The 22,029-nt window shown below is 44.2% G+C and overlaps 1 protein-coding gene across 1 annotated transcript in view; it reads left to right on the top strand.

Moving 5' to 3' along the window:
• pclob (piccolo presynaptic cytomatrix protein b) overlaps positions 1-22,029 on the top strand; it is a gene marked incomplete at both ends in the record, with an annotated part of 82,702 nt that overhangs the window by 6,702 nt on the left and 53,971 nt on the right. Inside the window, 10 exons of the mRNA XM_080539556.1 lie at positions 1-448; positions 1,283-2,140; positions 5,081-5,953; positions 6,599-7,468; positions 8,119-8,988; positions 9,634-10,503; positions 13,038-13,910; positions 15,397-16,269; positions 18,285-19,157; positions 20,634-21,506. The exon at positions 1-448 is cut by the window's left edge and continues 663 nt beyond it. Of these exons, the coding sequence (XP_080395682.1) occupies positions 1-448; positions 1,283-2,140; positions 5,081-5,953; positions 6,599-7,468; positions 8,119-8,988; positions 9,634-10,503; positions 13,038-13,910; positions 15,397-16,269; positions 18,285-19,157; positions 20,634-21,506 (8,281 nt within the window). The remainder of the gene's footprint in view (positions 449-1,282; positions 2,141-5,080; positions 5,954-6,598; positions 7,469-8,118; positions 8,989-9,633; positions 10,504-13,037; positions 13,911-15,396; positions 16,270-18,284; positions 19,158-20,633; positions 21,507-22,029) is intronic.

Raw genomic sequence — 22,029 nt, 5'->3', positions numbered from 1 at the left:
AACCAAGGTTGGAACTCAACAACAAATTAATCCTTCTAAGGGTGGACCCCAACAGCAACCTCCTAAGGGACCACAACAGCAAGCGTCCCCTAAGACCGGACCACAACAGCAAGGTTCGCCTAAGGTTGGACCACAACAGCAGGGTTCACCTAAGGCTGGACCACAACAGCAGGGTTCCCATAGGACTACACCACAGCAGCAGGCCTCTGGCAAACCTGAGCCTCGGCAGCAAGGCCCCAAAGGACCTGGAGCTCCATCACAAGGGCCCAACAAAGCTGGGCCTCAAGCGAAAGCTGGATCTACTACCACCGGGGGGAAATCCCTCTGTCCGGTGTGCAGCACTACGGAACTCAATGTGGATACCGAGGAACCGCCAAACCATAACACCTGCACGCAGTGTCGGACCACCGTGTGCAGCATGTGTGGCTTCAGTCCTCCAGACTCAGGCGTAAGTAGAGACCGATTCCCTTCATTCCATTTCAAACATTTCGGTCACACTTCGTTCATCTAAGTCACACACCAACTTATAAACACATTCTAAACTCTTTGTAAAGGCAACCTTAAAGGGGCAGTCTGGGGTTCGAACAACAACAAAGGTTTTTTGGGGGGGTTAAACAGCTGAGGAATGGGGCTGGAGAAATGTAACCGCTCTCAAATACACGAGACGGCGCAATGCATGCAAGGGCTGATCATGCCTGAGATCAAGTGTTGGTTTACAATTACATTGTTTACATACTATGGAGTAAAAAAAAGAAATGGAGCTTATATTTTGGGTTTTGATGGGGTAAGACTTCAATAATCAATGGCTATTGATTGGCAGATTTCCCCTTTCCCTGTCGTTTGTTAGCACAGTTGTTAAGTAACAGTGTTGACAACAGTGTGGTCTTTATTTTTGACCTTATTTAATCATACTGCTTTCGATTGAGTACACTATGTTTAAAACACATTCACTGTAATAGTGGCCTCTTTGGTCTATTTCATACAGTAGATAATTGGACATTCTTTGGCCATAGCAAGGAATGTCATTTGATTAGGTCGTATATTGACTCCAAGTTACCACTTAGCAGCCTGCTTAAAGAGGGTAATCTTGTTTAGTGACAGTTTATTCAGCATGAAGCATTGCTCACTAACTAAGCACATGCGGAATAGTAAAGGTAATATAATACAAATGATAATATATGGTGATAAATGTATGTTGCTACTATTATGCATACAATGCTGTTGGGGTAGATTGTATTTACTATGTTAACTTAAAAATTCTAAAACTATGTTGCTGATACAGGGCAAGGAGTGGCTATGTCTGACCTGCCAAATGCAGCGAGCTGTTGGAGGAGACCCCCCTGGACCCCCCAAGATGAAACCCCAGTCTTCACCCAACAAAGTGTCTGCATCCCCAAACAAGGAGACCCCAACATCAGGCTCCACACAGAGAAAACCTTCTGTGCAAGATGCACAGCCACCCAAGGCCGAGCCTAAACCATCAGAGACCCAGAAACAGGCCAGCCCTGCACCTGCTCAGAAAACACCACAGGAGAACAGGAGAACATCAGGGCCTCAGAAGCCACCAGACCAGACTAGCCAACCTGGACGTAAGCAGAGTAATGCTACTCCATCCACACAGCAGGAGTCAGGAGGCTTCTTTGGCTTTGGGGGTCCTAAACCTCAGGCGTCCCCCTCAAAGCCTGCAGAGTCAGTGGGTGGAAAGATGTTTGGCTTTGGTTCCTCCATCTTCAGCTCTGCATCCACTTTGATCACCTCCGCAGTCCAGGACGAGCCCCGCCCCACACCACCTGCTTCCCCCAAGGTGTCAGCATCAGCCCAGGCCTCTCCCAAGATGGCCCCTGCAAAGGAGACCAAACCACCTGCTGCTCAGAAAGCAGAGGAGAAGAAACCAGAACAACCCCAGCAGGCCAAGGCCTCTCCACCAGTACAGGCCAAAGTGGACAAACCCCCATCAGAGCCTCCAAAGACAGCAGCATCCTCCCAACCAGCTCCGAAAGCAGGCCAGTCCACCTGTCCACTCTGCAAGGTGGAACTCAACATGGGATCCAAGGACCCTCCCAACTACAACACCTGTACAGACTGTAAGAACACTGTCTGCAACCTCTGTGGATTTAACCCCATGCCAAACGTTACTGAGGTAAGATATCAGTGCCACATTACGGCTGTCTCACTGTCTGTTTTGCTGAATACTACATCAAATATGTCATTGCTGACCTGCACTTCATATCCCAAATAACTTGTAGAAATAGACAATACATTATCTTCTGTCTCTTCACATCATAGGTCCCCTGCACTCTGGGCACTAATGCTAGAGTGTCAATTAGTGGCCATCATTTTACCATAAGCAATTAGATATTGTAAGTTCATGCTGATGGCTCTTTAATTTGTTATGCATGCTCTGCCATTTATAGAGAGATAGTCTAATGGGCTGTATATTACACCGGGAACTGATTTTAGATCAGTGATCTGTGGCTTACAGTACCACTCCCTTTCAGACTCACTCAGGTGTACCCAATATAGCAGAAACTGCAATGGTTGTAAATCAAGCTATTTTTAGTATATTATGACCTCAGTTGTAATATTATGCTTGAGAGGTTTTCTGTCATGATGTCACGTTTCTCTCGTGGGAACTGATGCAGAGCTTCACTGTTGACGGAGTCGAAGACTAAAGGCTGTGCAATAATAATCTTCTTATACAATGGGTTGATCAGAACAAGCATTGCGATTGGCCAAGAGAGGCGTTCGAAGAGTTTGCTTTATTGTTTGATAAAGTAACAGCGATGACATGTTTTATCTGTGTACCATACATTTCACTAATACCCCTGGGCCAACACTTGAATTACGAAGATTTGTTCATCACGTTACCTTAATATAGCAGAACTATATTTCTGAGTGCAGGGCAGAAACCACCACAATCTATCACAAACTCAATTCTTATCGCATTGTTTTCTTCTTACTACTCTCTGTTTTGTTTTGTAACCGTTGGATAAAAGCAATAAAGCACTTACTTGAATCACTTGAGCTTCTCGTAGACCCTTATTGCTTGAATCAGACGTTTAATTAAAACATTTAATTAACTGCCACATGCACAGAAGAAGACCCTTTGTGGCAACATTGCTAGCCCATAACCCCAGACATACTGGCTGATTGCCTGTGTTATCATGAGCACAATGCTCTAATGCCTGTCTATGATTGCATCCAATCTATACTGCTGTGGAATGTGATTCAGCCTACAGGGATGATCCTAGTTAGTTGGATATTCAGTGCACTATCCATGTAGCTAGAGCAGTGACCGAGAGAGCGAGAGAGGGAGGAGAGAGAGAGAGAGAGAGAGAGAGAGAGAGAGAGAGAGAGAGAGAGAGAGAGAGAGAGAGAATCTAAGAGCTGCTGTTGATGCGTGTATCCCCAGGACACGCTCAGCCCTCTGAGGGGGATGGTCTGGTAGGGAACACCATGTTGGGTGGTGCTCTAAATGGTCTTCCAGGTTATCGCCTGCACAAAAGGACTTGACACTTGACTCTGTAATTCAATGCACGCTTGTTTGTAGGTTAGCTTGGCAAGGACAGTCCAAAGTTACATGATCTCATGTGATGCTGCTGTACAGTACACTAACGAGGGCCCTAAACTAGTAGTACACAGAGGTTGGAACGAGAGCTCTCTTAGGCTCTACAGTAGTGTCACGTTGATTACATACTGCTGTTATAAAGATATATGATTTGAGTCGTTGATCTTTCAGTCTTTGCTGCACCATAGGGGGCTGCTGGTTTTAGTGTAACCCCCTGCCTTGGGAAACCTTAAATCCTTCTAAGCCGGGAGGTTCATTTAGAGGCAGCATTGCATTACTGTACACTGCAGTATATATACTATGTGATTCCCTCCTTTTTACCGAGAAGTCTAGCCCCAATACAGAAAGCAATGGAAAGAGTAGTAAAACTGTCCCTCTGGGTTTACTAATGGGCTTAAACCTAATACCCAACATTATGTGTTTCCCACAGGAGGGGTATGTAACCATCAACAAACAGATAAACAGATTGCAATGCACTCCAGAATATATCAAAGCCCATGCATGTTTCGAGACCTGATGGCCCTTTGGCCATTTACGGGCCATTTGAACTCTTCTGAGTGCAGTGAGCGAGCTATTAAGACCACATAATTCAATGTGATGTCAATATTCAGCCCTTCTTCAAGTTAGAATGTGAATGTCCCATAACTGCAAAGCTATAATGGAAACAATTAATAATGTTTGTTTCTATAAAACAAATTCTTGCAAAGTTGGTACAATGATTGTACAATGATGGGTTGAGAAACGGTAAACACAGCTACAGACACATACAGTGCAGTCATTTGAAGTCCATTTACAAACACTGTACTCTTCATACCACAGCCTCAATTTGCTTAGTCTCATTTAAATCTGGTGGTCAATATAGCCTAATCACAATGTGGCTTGAGTCCCACATCAAATACTGAGAACCAACTCATAATAACAGCTGCAAAATGCAATGCATGTTTACATGAACACTGCTCTGCATGAGGGTAGAACACAACATTCCTCTGCTTACTAGTCATATTGAGCATAATGTTCACCTCTAGGCAGGGGTTATAGTATATTTATAACAAAAAGGAAAGCCACATTATGTTATTCTGCCATACCATCAAATAATGGGCCAGAAACAAAAAGGTAAACAATGGTGCAAATGTATTTTTAATGCAAATTATGCAAAGTAGGCCTTCTAGATCTAATCTGTTGCCTTCAAGGATTGTCAATGAAAGCAGCAATACTGTTTGTGAGAAAATGATTTGTAGCAATGAATGATGCTATCAAAGCATCTACAACCTTAACAATAGAGACATAGGTTATTATGGTGTTGGTTAAGATACTATGAGACAGTACTCTTCTCTAAATAAAGGTTTTTAGAAGTCATATTCATCATAATCAGGCTGTACATTATTTGAATTTACTGGAAATATTATGACAGACTGTGGCTTGTGTGTTGATTACATTTGAGTTACACTAATTATAGCTGGCTAAAATATGGAGGATAATATAATTGGTCTTAACTCTTTCCTTTTGTTTCAGGGAAAAGAGTGGCTTTGTCTGAACTGTCAGATGCAACGGACTGTTGGAGGAATGGAATCCCCAGGACCCCCCAAGATGAAACCGCAACACGTACCCCACAAATCTATCACATCCACTGGACCCCAAAAGAAGGAGACGCCAACACCAGGCTCCCCTCAACAAAAAACATCTATTCCAGCTGCACAGCCAGCCAAGTCTGAGACAACTAACCCATCAGAGACCCAGAAACAGGCCAGCCCAGCGCCTGCTCAGAAAACACCACAGGAGAACAGGAGAGCATCAGGGCCTCAGAAGCCACCAGACCAGACTAGCCAACCTGGACGTAAGCTGAGTAATGCTACTCCATCCACACAGCAGGAGTCAGGAGGCTTCTTTGGCTTTGGGGGTCCTAAACCTCAGGCGTCCCCCTCAAAGCCTGCAGAGTCAGTGGGTGGAAAGATGTTTGGCTTTGGTTCCTCCATCTTCAGCTCTGCATCCACTTTGATCACCTCAGGTGTTCAGGACGAGCCCCGCCCCACACCACCTGCTTCCCCCAAGATGTCAGCATCGGCCCAGGCCTCTCCCAAGATGGCCCCTGCAAAGGAGACCAAACCACCTGCTGCTCAGAAAGCAGAGGAGAAGAAACCAGAACAACCCCAGCAGGCCAAGGCCTCTCCACCAGTACAGGCCAAAGTGGACAAACCCCCATCAGAGCCTCCAAAGACAGCAGCATCCTCCCAACCAGCTCCTAAAGCAGGCCAGTCCACCTGTCCACTCTGCAAGGTGGAACTCAACATGGGAACCAAGGACCCTCCCAACTACAACACCTGTACAGACTGTAAGAAGACTGTCTGCAACCTCTGTGGATTTAACCCCATGCCCAATGTCACTGAGGTAAGAACACAATAATGTGACTTGTATTGCATAAATTAAATCTCACTGCGATGGCAGTATTAAATAGGGCTTCCTTTCTCAGATTGAGAAGTTCATAGATGTAATACATAATCTGTAATTATCCAAAGGAAAACAACACATGAGTACAACAACTGATCAGAAATCTGTATTTTATTGAACATTATTCAACTGTATTTTCACAGAGACGTGTTTCACTTTTGTGATGAAGTTTCACTCTTTATTGTTATTGTGTAACATTTCTTTGACTGTGCAGTATAAGAGACATGGCATAGTCAGCTCAACGTACAGTTTCTGTGTTTTTACCATTTCATGATTCTTGTATCTGGAAGCAGATTATTATGGTACAGTTCAAATGCTTATCTGGTCTTTGCAGTATGCAAGTACGTGTTCTACTTAAAGCTGCAGGTAGTGTTGATCTCAGAGCAGCCGGAATTATGTGTGAGTCTACAGTGTCAGTTAATCACTGTGTACTCAAGGATTTTTGTCTCAGAGAGCAAAGAGACATGTCAAATGATACCATGATGGCAGAATTTACTTTCACTGCTTTTCATCGGATTGAGTAAGAGCTGCACAATGAAAAGAGACAAATCTGCATAGTCCTCTTACACTGTTAAATGGTTTCAGGTGAAGGAGTGGCTGTGCCTGAATTGCCAGATGCAGAGAGCAGGAGGAATGGACCCCCCAGGACCCCCCATGATGAAACCCCAATCCTCACCCAACAAAGTTCCCACACTTCCTGGACCCCAAAAGAAGGAGACCTCAACACCCGGCTCACCCCAGAGAAAACCATCTATTCCAGCTGCACAGCAAAACAAAGCAGATGCTCAGAAACCATCAGAGACCCAGAAACAGGCCAGCCCAGCGCCTGCTCAGAAAACACCACAGGAGAACAGGAGAGCATCAGGGCCTCAGAAGCCACCAGACCAGACTAGCCAACCTGGACGTAAGCTGAGTAATGCTACTCCATCCACACAGCAGGAGTCAGGAGGCTTCTTTGGCTTTGGGGGTCCTAAACCTCAGGCGTCCCCCTCAAAGCCTGCAGAGTCAGTGGGTGGAAAGATGTTTGGCTTTGGTTCTTCCATCTTCAGCTCTGCATCCACTTTGATCACCTCAGGTGTTCAGGACGAGCCCCGCCCCACACCACCTGCTTCCCCCAAGATGTCAGCATCGGCCCAGGCCTCTCCCAAGATGGCCCCTGCAAAGGAGACCAAACCACCTGCTGCTCAGAAAGCAGAGGAGAAGAAAGCAGAACAACCCCAGCAGGCCAAGGCCTCTCCACCAGTACAGGCCAAAGTGGACAAACCCCCATCAGAGCCTCCAAAGACAGCAGCATCCTCCCAACCAGCTCCTAAAGCAGGCCAGTCCACCTGTCCACTCTGCAAGGTGGAACTCAACATGGGATCCAAGGACCCTCCCAACTACAACACCTGTACAGACTGTAAGAACACTGTCTGCAACCTATGTGGATTTAACCCCATGCCTCATGTCACAGAGGTAAGAACACAATAATATGACTTGTATTGCAGAAATTAAATGTCACTGCGATGGCAGTATTAAATAGGGCTTCCTTTCTCAGATTGAGAAGTTCATAGATTTAATACATAATCTGTAATTATCCAAAGGAAAACAACACATGAGTACAAAAACTGATCAGACATCTGTATTTTATTGAACATTTTTCAACTGTATTTTCACAGAGACGTGTTTCACTTTTGTGATGAAGTTTCACTCTTTATTGTTATTGTGTAACATTTCATTGACTGTAGTCTACAGTATAAGAGACATGGCATAGTCAGCTCAACGTACAGTTTCTGTGTTTTTACCATTTCATGATTCTTGTATCTGGAAGCGAATTATTATGGTACAGTTCAATTGCTTATCTGGTCTTCGCAGTATGCAAGTACGTGTTATATTTAAAACTGCAGGTAGTGTTGATCTCAGAGCAGCCGGAATTATGTGTGAGTCTACAGTGTCAGTTAATCACTGTGTACTCAAGGATTTTTGTCTCAGAGAGCAAAGAGACATGTCAAATGATACCATGATGGCAGAATTTACTTTCACTGCTTTTCATCGGATTGAATAAGAGCTGCACAATGAAAAGTGCCAAATCTGCATAGTCCTCTTACACTGTTAAATGGTTTCAGGTGAAGGAGTGGCTGTGCCTGAATTGCCAGATGCAGAGAGCTGGAGGAATGGACCCCCCAGGACCTACCATGATGAAACCCCAATCCTCACCCAACAAAGTTCCCACACCTCCTGGACCCCAAAAGAAGGAGACCTCAACACCCGGCTCACCCCAGAGAAAACCATCTATTCCAGCTGCACAGCAAAACAAAGCAGATGCTCAGAAACCATCAGAGACCCAGAAACAGGCCAGCCCAGCGCCTACTCAGAAAACACCACAGGAGAACAGGAGAACATCAGGGCCTCAGAAGCCACCAGACCAGACTAGCCAACCTGGACGTAAGCAGAGTAATGCTACTCCATCCACACAGCAGGAGTCAGGAGGCTTCTTTGGCTTTGGGGGTCCTAAACCTCAGGCGTCCCCCTCAAAGCCTGCAGAGTCAGCGGGTGGAAAGATGTTTGGCTTTGGTTCCTCCATCTTCAGCTCTGCATCCACTTTGATCACCTCAGGTGTTCAGGACGAGCCCCGCCCCACACCACCTGCTTCCCCCAAGATGTCAGCATCAGCCCAGGCCTCTCCCAAGATGGCCCCTGCAAAGGAGACCAAACCACCTGCTGCTCAGAAAGCAGAGGAGAAGAAACCAGAACAACCCCAGCAGGCCAAGGCCTCCCCACCAGTACAGGCCAAAGTGGACAAACCCCCATCAGAGCCTCCAAAGACAGCAGCATCCTCCCAACCAGCTCCTAAAGCAGGCCAGTCCACCTGTCCACTCTGCAAGGTGGAACTCAACATGGGATCCAAGGACCCTCCCAACTACAACACCTGTACAGACTGTAAGAACACAGTCTGCAACCTCTGTGGATTTAACCCCATGCCTCATGTCACAGAGGTAAGAACACAATAATGTGACTTGTATTGCATAAATTAAATCTCACTGCGATGGCAGTATTGAATAGGGATTCCTTTCCCAGATTGAGAAGTTCATAGATTTAATACATACTCTGTAATGATCCAAAGGAAAACAACACATGAGTACAACAACTGATCAGAAATCTGTATTTTATTGAACATTATTCAACTGTATTTTCACAGAGACGTGTTTCACTTTTGTGATGAAGTTTCACTCTTTATTGTTATTGTGTAACATTTCATTGACTGTACAGTATAAGAGACATGGCATAGTCAGCTCAACGTACAGTTTCTGTGTTTTTACCATTTCATGATTCTTGTATCTGGAAGCGAATTATTATGGTACAGTTCAATTGCTTATCTGGTCTTTGCAGTATGCAAGTACGTGTTCTACTTAAAACTGCAGGTAGTGTTGATCTCAGAGCAGCCGGAATTATGTGTGAGTCTACAGTGTCAGTTAATCACTGTGTACTCAAGGATTTTTGTCTCAGAGAGCAAAGAGACATGTCAAATGATACCATGATGGCAGAATTTACTTTCACTGCTTTTCATCGGATTGAATAAGAGCTGCACAATGAAAAGTGCCAAATCTGCATAGTCCTCTTACACTGTTAAATGGTTTCAGGTGAAGGAGTGGCTGTGCCTGAATTGCCAGATGCAGAGAGCTGGAGGAATGGACCCCCCAGGACCCCCCATGATGAAACCCCAATCCTCACCCAACAAAGTTCCCACACCTCCTGGACCCCAAAAGAAGGAGACCTCAACACCCGGCTCACCCCAGAGAAAACCATCTATTCCAGCTGCACAGCAAAACAAAGCAGATGCTCAGAAACCATCAGAGACCCAGAAACAGGCCAGCCCAGCGCCTGTTCAGAAAACACCACAGGAGAACAGGAGAACATCAGGGCCTCAGAAGCCACCAGACCAGACTAGCCAACCTGGACGTAAGCAGAGTAATGCTACTCCATCCACACAGCAGGAGTCAGGAGGCTTCTTTGGCTTTGGGGGTCCTAAACCTCAGGCGTCCCCCTCAAAGCCTGCAGAGTCAGCGGGTGGAAAGATGTTTGGCTTTGGTTCCTCCATCTTCAGCTCTGCATCCACTTTGATCACCTCTGCAGTCCAGGACGAGCCCCGCCCCACACCACCTGCTTCCCCCAAGATGTCTGCATCGGCCCAGGCCTCTCCCAAGATGGCCCCTGCAAAGGAGACCAAACCACCTGCTGCTCAGAAAGCAGAGGAGAAGAAACCAGAACAACCCCAGCAGGCCAAGGCCTCTCCACCAGTACAGGCCAAAGTGGACAAACCCCCATCAGAGCCTCCAAAGACAGCAGCATCCTCCCAACCAGCTCCTAAAGCAGGCCAGTCCACCTGTCCACTCTGCAAGGTGGAACTCAACATGGGAACCAAGGACCCTCCCAACTACAACACCTGTACAGACTGCAAGAACACTGTCTGCAACCTCTGTGGATTTAACCCCATGCCCAATGCCATTGAGGTAAGAATGTATTCTTAAAAAAAACAATTTTATTACAGAAAGTAAGCCTTACTCTTATATTAGTATTAATGTTATGCTGTCTTTTTTGGCTTGAAAAATACATAGAGCTAATATCTGCTAGCATATGTAGGTTGGACATTTTAATTATTTCAAAATGGGAATATTTGGTCCTCAGATTCTTAATGGCATTTAATATGTTTCTGTCCAGGAAAGAACCTTTAATAATAATAATAATAATAATAATAACAATAACAATAATAATGCATTTTATTTGTATGGCGCCTTTCATAACACCCAAGGACACCTCACAGGGCAAAAGACACAGCAAAATACAGTCAGGTTAAAAAACAGTGGAGTTGACGAAGTGGTCAACACAGTTAAAACAAAACAGAAAGAAAACAAACAACAGAAAACAAAAAACAAAACAAAACAAAACAAAAGAACAACAGGAGGTGTAATACAAAGACACAGGGTACAATTACAGTGAGTATACCAGTTTGAACAGGTGGGGTTTGAGTTGAGTTTTGAATGAGTTTATAGAGTCAGACTGACGGATGTGAAGTGGCAGGGAGTTCCAGAGCCTGGGAGCCGAGCAGTTGAAAGCTCGAGCACCCACGGTGCTGAGGCGTGAACTGGGGACAGTGAGTAATCCAACAGAGGAAGAGCGGAGGGGGCGGGAGGGGGTGTACTCCTGGAGGAGGTCAGTGATGTAGGTGGGGGCTAGATTATGGAGAGCTTTGAAGGTGGGTAGAATGTTTTTATAATCGATCCGATGGCGCATAGGAAGCCAGTGTAGTTGGATGAGAATGGGGGTGATGTGGTCGGATGAGTTGGTGCGGGTGATGATCCGGGCAGCAGAATTTGCAGGTTCTCCCCTTTGGTTTGGCTTGAATCCAGAATGATCCCATACCGGTGCAGTCGTGTTACGTTTTGCAACAAGCTCTATCTCTCTACCGAGTAGGCTACTGTCTGTTTGCCGAATCCCGTGTGGTCTTTTAACGCTCGAAAGCCGACTTGATGTACATCAATTATAAATCAATGTGCGTGGCCCGGGTGTCCTCTGATAGGATAGCTACTGTTCTGTCTCACTACGGGGCACAAGCAGCCATTGGAAAGGTGTTTGATTTACACAAACAAAAGTAGGACCACGTATGAAATGTAACATAACAATAAAAAAAAAATGCTTTGACCGTGGTTCAGATAAGAAAACTAATCACGTCAAATAATCGCCATTAGACAATGATTTCATAATTGTTACCGGCCTATATTTTGGTTAGATTCAGATCACATAGTCTTAATTAATTATTAATTAATAATTGTTTGGATTAATATAGAGTTTTTCAAGACCCTCAAAGAGATTTACATAGAATTGGGGGAACTCCCTTCATCCACATACCAAGGTGTACTTGAGCACATACTCTACTGTATATCAACACTGGGATAGTTGGACATGAAGAGTTATGATGAAAGATCATATTCAGATACCAATCTGCTTTTCTGTCTGCAAGTACAGTGTGTGTTAAGCCTAATAGTGCAGGTAATGTTAGCATTTAGAGGACCAGGAATTTTGTGAGTCAACAGTCTCAGTTAATGACAGTGTACTGGAGGATTTGTGTTCATGAGAGCAAATGTAACACGGTCTGGTGAAAAGGTCTGCATGCAATTCTCAAGTCATGCAAATCACTAAAGAGCTTCTTTTTTTTTTCTTTTTTTTTCCCGTTTTTTTATATATTACGGAAGTTTAAGGGCCAGATTCACAGACAAGGCTTAAGCCTAATCCTGGACTAAAAAGCATCTTCAATGGAGATTTTACATTGAAAGTGTGATTTAGTCCAGGACTAGGCTTAAGCCTTGTCTGTGAAACCGGCCCTAAATGTTGAAGAGCCCATTTAATATAACAAACAACAGTTGTAGGATCACAAAATACTTATAGGCCTAATTTGTGAATTGGATTCACTGTATCGTGTCCTGTCTTGCTTCAGGCTACTGGGTAGGGATACATGGTTTGTAAACAAACTTACGCTTTAGGACATGTTCAAAAACAAGGACTGTATGATCATGTATTATGTGTAGTTATGTGTTTTTAGCATGTTGATGTTCTACCAGCATGTTGTGATATGCTAAACATGCAGTTCGATGTTCATAGTGATATCCCTTCTTAGCTGCTAGCTAGCTACCAACAAGATGGTAGCAAATGCGTCTGTTTGGATTCTGAGCGAGTTTCTCCAGTTTGGTTTGAGGTGTACCAACTTTTAAATAAGCATATCTTCAAGTATTTTTTCAGATTTCAAGGTGTGACACATCATTTGAAAGCTTACAATCTGCACTTTCATAATCTGTAAAACTTTATAAAAAATGACCTTGTCCTACTTGGGGACTTTTTCACCAGACCCTGTCACAAATGTCTGATGATATCATGGCAGCAGACAAATTTGTCATATTTATCTGCTTTTCATCAAATTGATTAAGAGTAGGCTAGAATAAGAAATTGAGTAAAATCGATATAGTCCTCTTACACTGTTAAATGGTTCCAGGTGAAGGAATGGCTGTGCCTGAACTGTCAGATGCAGAGAGCTCTTGGAGGAATGGAACCCCCAGGACCCCCCATGATGAAACCCCAATCTTCACCCAACAAAGTTCCCACACCAACTGAATCACAAAATAAGGAGACCGCAACACTAGGCTCCCCTCAGAGAAAACCATCTATTCCAGCTGCACAGCCAGCCAAGTCTGAAACTGCTAAACCATCAGAGACCCAGAAACAGGCCAGCCCAGCTCTTGCTCAGAAAACACCACAGGAGAACAGGAGAACATCAGAGCCTCAGAAGCCACCAGACCAGACTAGCCAACCTGGACGTAAGATGAGTAATGCTACTCCGTCCACACAGCAGGAGTCAGGAGGCTTCTTTGGCTTTGGGGGTCCTAAACCTCAGCCCTCCCCCTCAAAGCCTGCAGAGTCAGTGGGTGGAAAGATGTTTGGCTTTGGTTCCTCCATCTTCAGCTCTGCATCCACTTTGATCACCTCTGCAGTCCAGGACGAGCCCCGCCCCACACCACCTGCTTCCCCCAAGATGTCGGCATCGGCCCAGGCCTCTCCCAAGATGGCTCCTGCTAAGGAGACCAAACCACCTGCTACTCAGAAAGCAGAGGAGAAGAAACCAGAACAACCCCAGCAGGCCAAGGCCTCCCCACCAGTACAGGCCAAAGTGGACAAACCCCCATCAGAGCCTCCAAAGACAGCAGCATCCTCTCAACCAGCTCCTAAAGCAGGCCAGTCCACCTGTCCACTCTGCAAGGTGGAACTCAACATGGGATCCAAGGACCCTCCCAACTACAACACCTGTACAGACTGCAAGAACACAGTCTGCAAACTTTGTGGATTTAACCCCAAGACTAATGTCACAGAGGTAAGGCAATTAAGAATATTAGGCCTATTTTTTGTTGTTGTTGCAGAAAGTAGACATTACATCTCTGTAGTAGGATATGGTAATAATCAACCATATTCAAACTACATAAATGGTTATGATCCAACTCTTTCTTTGCTTTTGAATCTGCTGATGTTTACCGCTGTTGGGTTTAATTCAAAACTCAGTATGGTGGCAGATTAGTGCCTAATGTCAAGCATGGGAAATATGGCATTGTCGTGAAAGAAACTTGGTCATTGAGAGCATAAACTCAGTAATGCGAACACATAAACTATGTTGAGCACACACAGGCAGTGTTGAGCAACCAAATTAAACTCGAGAGCTAGCAAGTGTGACATTAAGCAAGCTGAAAATCACTGTCGCACACTATCAATGAGTCCAAGGAGAGAGGTTTTTTATTTATTTAAGGTTTGTTTATTTACACGTGTCTCCATGAATCCATCTCCATGAATCAAAAAAATGGTAAGGTTGTTAGAAACATTACTTTTATTGATTGTCGGACATGACTACTTCTCATGCCCTGTAGAGTCCACGTCTTATTTTGAATAATTTTTTAATCATTATTAACACAAATAAATTATTGCAAACTTCCAGACATAACAATCTGTAGAGTCCACATGGCGTCTGTTTGTTGTGGTGAATTGTCCTATCAAAGGCATTGTAACAAACTCGTCAGGCAGCAATTGGTCCAAGAAAACGGGCTAATTTCATTTTTAGTAGTATATTCCAGGCTGTCTCATTGGATAGATTTAGCAGTCAATTAAAGTTTTTCCATTTATTGAGTACTTATTCAGGGCAACAAATCTGTATAATTGATTGCATGTGACAATGATTTTAAGTTTGCTAAACGCCACAATTGCAAGCTCTTGAATTCAGATTGCGCCTCCAACAGTGCACGTGTGCACTCAATATAGCCTACATAGGCCTAGTTTATGCACTCGCGCCACTGGTTTTCTGCCCGCTCGACTGAGTTTTTGCTTGCTCTATGAGCACGTTTCTTGCTCGACAGCGCCATCTCATGCATGCTCAACATTTGGCACTAATCTGGGGCCATGCAGGTGTCTTCCGTGTCAGTCACAGTGTAAGCCTCCTGAAAAGCTTGTCTGAATTAGTTGAATCATCACATATTCAGTCAATAGAAATCGAATATCATAAGAATTGTAAATTAGGTTTTTGTTATCTGATCATGAGCAGCGAGCTAGAAAATAAATGTCCCACTGCCTTACAATACACATTATGTAGCCTATACATGCTCTTCATAGTTGAGCTGCTAAGTTGTATCGATCACAGTGCAGTTGGCAGCAAACTATTATTGTAGGCTGTCTAGACTGTACGTGCTTGGGCTCCACACAAGCAGTTTGACAGCTGTCATCATAGCTTTCAAAGACAAGACAACCTTTCACAAATAGGGGTTTTATTTGAAATTAAGCCAACTCTATATTCCTCTTACACTGTTATATGGTTTCAGGTGAAGGAATGGCTGTGCCTGAACTGTCAGATGCAGCGAGCTCTTGGAGGAATGGAACCCCCAGGACCCCCCATGATGAAACCCCAACCCTCACCCAACAAAGTTACCACAGATGCTGCACCCCAAAAGAAGGAGACCTCAGCACCAGGCTCCCCTCAGAGAAAACCATCTATTCCAGCTGCACAGCCAGCCAAGTCTGAAACTGCTAAACCATTAGAGACCCAGAAACAGGCCAGTCCAACGCCTGCTCAGAAAACACCACAGGAGAACAGGAGAGCATCAGGGCCTCAGAAGCCACCAGACCAGACTAGCCAACCTGGACGTAAGCAGAGTAATGCTACTCCATCCACACAGCAGGAGTCAGGTGGCTTATTTGGCTTTGGGGGTCCTAAACCTCAGGCGTCCCCCTCAAAGCCTGCAGAGTCAGTGGGTGGAAAGATGTTTGGCTTTGGTTCCTCCATCTTCAGCTCTGCATCCACTTTGATCACCTCTGCAGTCCAGGACGAGCCCCGCCCCACACCACCTGCTTCCCCCAAGATGTCTGCATCGGCCCAGGCCTCTCCCAAGATGGCCCCTGCAAAGGAGACCAAACCACCTGCTGCTCAGAAAGCAGAGGAGAAGAAACCAGAACAACCCCAGCAGGCCAAGGCCTCTCCACCAGTACAGGCCAAAGTGGACAAACCCCCATCAGAGCCTCCAAAGACAGCAGCATCCTCCCAACCAGCTCCTAAAGCAGGCCAGTCCACCTGTCCACTCTGCAAGGTGGAACTCAACATGGGAACCAAGGACCCTCCCAACTACAACACCTGTACAGACTGCAAGAACACTGTCTGCAACCTCTGTGGATTCAACCCCATGCCCAATGTCACTGAGGTAAGACTAGATGTTGTAAATTAATTTCTGTTGTTAAGCAGTTTTGTTGTAGAATATTCATGTAAGCAGCATTGTTTTAAGGATTACAATTCTCATGTTAAGTTGTTTGTTTTTAAAGGAAGTGATTATGTTCCAGTCTCTTGATGTTAAAGCATGCATGACTAAAAGATCTGGCTTTATATATTATGCAAATTATGCATGCTCTCCTCAATTGCCTGTGTTTACTGACAAGTTCTAGTCTTAGGTCCAACGCCTGAAAGCATCTACTTTAAAGTTGGACTGAAATTATTTGTTTACTTTTTTGTTATTGTAGAGTTTCAACAATATGGCACAAACTAGTTTTTTGTGGTTCACTTTCAAAGTAAAGTTCAAAATCAGCTTTAACTAATTTATAAATTGTCCTCTGCTCAGACTGTTTCGAGACTGACTAGGGGTTCAGGTTGTACAGAGATGTCATTGTCTGTATCTGTAGCCAATCTTCACAATTATCTGTATTCGGATAGCAGACCTGAAATGTGTGTGGTTCATACCGGAATTCATATAAATAATGATGAAACATATTTCCACATCCACATACTGTACGGTTCATCTAAGTTTTATGAACTCTCTGAACTCCACCATCACCACCCCCTTTAACTGGGGGACATTGAACAATCAGAAACTTTTTTTTTTTTTTTAATAAATCGAAAGATTCTGTTCTGCAGTGGAAATAGAAACAATTTACAGTAAATACATATAGAAAAATATCCTTCAGTTGAACGGAATAATCTTAAATTCCACTGATGCTACGTTAGCTTTTCTTGATGTGTTAACATTAAGCCTACTGCACATTGTTAGGTAAATGTGAATTTCTACTTGCGAGTAGTAAGTTTGTTTTGCATCGAGGCAGCACTGACTCGGTGGAGACGGCTACTGGATAGCGATCACTTTTCAAAAATGTGTAGTAAATGAAACAACTAGCCTACTAGTTAGTGAAATCAATGTCCTATATTGCAAACAAAATGGCAGTTTTTTTTTATCTTGTGGCCTCCACAATGATATGAATCGATTTGGAGAAACATAATGGCCGACGCACAGACATGTCAATCATGTCTTTTTTCCCCAAATAATAACGAGCAACTTCGGAGAGAATCTGTATCTGTTTCCATCACATTATGTGTGCTTTTCCAAATAATTTATTTGTATTCAGGCACATCCCTACTAGGCGTGTCTCTTTTTTAGTTGACTGACAGCCCATCTAGCCAATCAATGTTACAGGTGGCTGCTAGCGAATACTAGCTACCCATTCACCATCTCGTTTTACAGATAATTTACTCTTCTCACTAACATCATTGCATACCTGATATTGAATGGTAGATAATTCATATTCAGACAACATTTCCTGGATTAAAATCTGCCGAGTTCTTGCAAAAGGGATATTATATTGATGATAACTTTCATTAGCTATTAGCTGAGCTAGTTGTCAAACTCTGCTGTCTACATGGCTGGGCATGCACTTTTTTGTTTACAGTGGAGGCGGGCACACTTCACTAGTGCCTTATCATGATTACAGAATGTGCAACTGTTGTAATTTGTGATCTCAGATGTCACAGCTATTTACAATGCTATAAAATATAAAAGGAGGTAGCGCACATCTGAGAATCAACATATTCGAATGTCCTTATTTCAAAGACAACTTAGAATTGAAACGTACCCTTTGAAAGTCAAGATTTACAATGAAAAATGTATTAGGGCATTGCTATCATTTAGTGATTTCCCTTTCAGTCTGACTTTAAGGAGTCTATGAACAAAATGTTGGAGAGGTGACAGTAGTCACTCACAATAGTGTATTGACTTATTATTTACTGAAGGGGACATTACATCATGTTTATAGATTGCATTCATGCCATAGAGTATACTGACAGAAAACCAAAAGCAGTGACCGAGCACTTTACAAACACCAAACTTTCAATTAAAACATCAGCTGAATATCCCTCTGTTGAATGAGATGGTATCTAACAATATTATTGTTTCAGGTGAAGGAGTGGCTGTGTCTGAACTGTCAGATGCAGCGAGCTCTCGGAGGAATGGAACCCCCAGGACCCCCCATGATGAAACCCCAACCCTCACCCAACAAAGTTGCCACACCTGCTGCACCCCAAAAGAAGGAGACCTCAGCACCAGGCTCCCCTCAGAGAAAACCATCTATTCCAGCTGCACAGCCAGCCAAGTCTGAAAGTGCTAAACCACCAGAGACCCAGAAACAGGCCAGCCCAGCTCCTGCTCAGAAAACACCACAGGAGAACAGGAGAGCATCAGGGCCTCAGAAGCCACCAGACCAGACTAGCCAACCTGGACGTAAGCTGAGTAATGCTACTCCGTCCACACAGCAGGAGTCAGGAGGCTTCTTTGGCTTTGGGGGTCCTAAACCTCAGCCCTCCCCCTCAAAGCCTGCGGAGTCAGTGGGTGGAAAGATGTTTGGCTTTGGTTCCTCCATCTTCAGCTCTGCATCCACTTTGATCACCTCTGCAGTCCAGGACGAGCCCCGCCCCACACCACCTGCTTCCCCCAAGATGTCAGCATCGGCCCAGGCCTCTCCTAAGATGGCCCCTGCAAAGGAGACCAAACCACCTGCTGCTCAGAAAGCAGAGGAGAAGAAACCAGAACAACCCCAGCAGGCCAAGGCCTCCCCACCAGTACAGGCCAAAGTGGACAAACCCCCATCAGAGCCTCCAAAGACAGCAGCATCCTCCCAACCAGCTCCTAAAGCAGGCCAGTCCACCTGTCCACTCTGCAAGGTGGAACTCAACATGGGAACCAAGGACCCTCCCAACTACAACACCTGTACAGACTGCAAGAACACTGTCTGCAACCTCTGCGGATTTAACCCCATGCCCAGTGTCACTGAGGTAAGACTAGATGCATTGCTGTTGATAAGCAGTTGTGTTGTTCTGGAAAACTCATGTAGCCTATGCCACTTTTTTTTTTACAGATTACGCTTTTGTTAACTGATTTGTTTTAACAGATCTGATTATGTTCCAGCCTCAAGTTAGAGCATTCGTGACTTATTTTGTTAACAGAACTGGCTTCATATATTATATAAATTATGCCTGCTCTCCTCTGTTGCCAATGTTCACTTTCCAAAGTCATCTCTTAGATTCAATGCTTCAAAGAGGATCTCTTTCATTGAGTATGCCTATATGGAAAACAATGTAGAGTGCTTCGTCATTCAGAATAGCTTAAACTACAATAAGTATCGATGTATTATTTCCTGAAGAGAACAGAATGTAATGTCTATAGATGTAGATTTTTGGTAGGACTTTACATAACAGCTCTAAATAAGTGGGTAAAAACCATGGTAACTACAGTGTTGACCGATAATTAGGCTACTGGTACCAGTAACAAGAAAGACCATTATAGTACATTGTTATTATAAGGTAAGATGGACTGTAGTTCCCACATATTTGTTTTGCATGAAAGATGCTTGTTTTCGGATTATTATTGCACCATTTCCATATTGGTCTTGAATCATTCAAACCCATGAACACCATTCAAATGTCATTTGATTCATAACCAAGAAAAAGGAAAAGTAATGACTATTGATTCAAAATAATCTGAGCTGGAAAATGCTTTATTACTTGTTTCCATTTGGTTCTACACGTTTATTCTGCCAACACCTCACAACAACCACTCCTACCAGTGGTATTATGTACCTAGTATAGGTATGAAACGCATGTATCCACTGCATCATGTAACACAGTAATAAGCTACCCATTATGTCTGATACATGGGTTTATTAATTATTTCCATCCAGTAAAATTAAAGTTATGTACATATTCCCTTTTGTAACACATACAGATAATGGCATTTCTTAGTAATAAGCTGTCCGGTAGCTATTGTTTCTCTATAATGCACTGCAGTTTGTGGGAATTAATGAATGGAAGCAACACCTTCAAATAAAGTTAATGAGATGCTTCATATCACATGTTTTGTTGTTGTTTTTTTGTTTATCTTGCTACCTACAAATATTAATTCATTCATAGAACATAGTATATAATACATCAGGGTTTCAGCTTACTTACGTACCAATTGGAAATATATAATACACTGTAGCATGTTCCAGCTCTTATACTATTCAATTCAATAGTTATTACCTTCTTTGTTTCTTGGTTATAAATTAACTGACATATAAAAGTGTTCATGGGTTTCAATGATTCAAGGACAATAGGGAGACAGAATACAACATATTATAATATAATAACTGTAGTTATTACCATGTGATAACCCCCTTATTCCAACCTGTAGTGTAAAGTGCTACCAAAAGGTTTTTCAGCTGAATAGCCATCTGTAGCTTGAGATTGTATCTAATGGTATTATTGTTTCAGGTGAAGGAATGGCTGTGTCTGAACTGTCAGATGCAGAGAGCTCTTGGAGGAATGGAACCCCCAGGACCCCCCATGATGAAACGACAACCCTCACCTAACAAAGTTGCCACACCTGCTGCACCCCAAATGAAGGAGACCTCAGCACCAGGCTCCCCTCAGAGAAAACCATCTATTCCAGCTGCACAGCCAGCCAAGTCTGAAAGTGCTAAACCATCAGAGACCCAGAAACAGGCCAGCCCAGCGCCTGCTCAGAAAACACCACAGGAGAACAGGAGAGCATCAGGGCCTCAGAAGCCACCAGACCAGACTAGCCAACCTGGACGTAAGCTGAGTAATGCTACTCCATCCACACAGCAGGAGTCAGGAGGCTTCTTTGGCTTTGGGGGTCCTAAACCCCAGCCCTCCCCCTCAAAGCCTGCAGAGTCAGTGGGTGGAAAGATGTTTGGCTTTGGTTCCTCCATCTTCAGCTCTGCATCCACTTTGATCACCTCCGCAGTCCAGGACGAGCCCCGCCCCACACCACCTGCTTCCCCCAAGATGTCGGCATCGGCCCAGGCCTCTCCCAAGATGGCCCCTGCAAAGGAAACCAAACCATCTGCTGCTCAGAAAGCAGAAGAGAAGAAACCAGAACAACCCCAGCAGGCCAAGGCCTCTCCACCAGTACAGGCCAAAGTGGACAAACCCCCATCAGAGCCTCCAAAGACAGCAGCATCCACCCAACCAGCTCCTAAAGCAGGCCAGTCCACCTGTCCACTCTGCAAGGTGGAACTCAACATGGGAACCAAGGACCCTCCCAACTACAACACCTGTACAGACTGTAAGAACACTGTCTGCAACCTCTGTGGATTTAACCCCATGCCTCATGTCAAAGAGGTAAGTGATCAGCGTATTAAGCATTGTAGTATACAGTAGTAATAGAGGTGCTGGCATAAATACTTTGACTAAGATGCTGTGATGAAAATTAAAACTGTATTTTTCATTCAAATGTTTTCGTATGGAAGACTTAATTTGACACTTGTTTTCTTTCAGGTGAATGAGTGGCTGTGTCTTACCTGCCAGATGCAGCGTGCTGTTGGAGTAATAGACACCACAGGACAATCCATGATGAAACACCAGCCCAGTAAAATCCCTACTACCACTGCACCTCAAAAGGATACAGCCACACTCCAAAATGAGGAGACAACTAAACCACCCACACCACCACTGGAAACTCAATTACCAGCCTCTTCCACAAAGATCGAAACACTAGTTCCAGCAGACAAGCAAGACACCCCAATGCCAGTTTCAATGCAAATGGGACAGGAATCTACAGGACCATTAGAGTCTCAAGAGGATGATGTCTTAACCCCAGCCTCCCTCACTAAGAAGGCCCCATGCCCTGCCTCACCCCTTACTA

The sequence above is a fragment of the Nansenia antarctica genome, assembly GCF_963989245.1.
Source record: "Nansenia antarctica genome assembly, chromosome: 9".
Lineage (NCBI taxonomy): Eukaryota > Metazoa > Chordata > Actinopteri > Argentiniformes > Microstomatidae > Nansenia > Nansenia antarctica.
The sequence above is the reverse complement of the archived record's forward strand: the minus strand, read 5'-3'. Positions and strand labels throughout refer to the sequence as shown.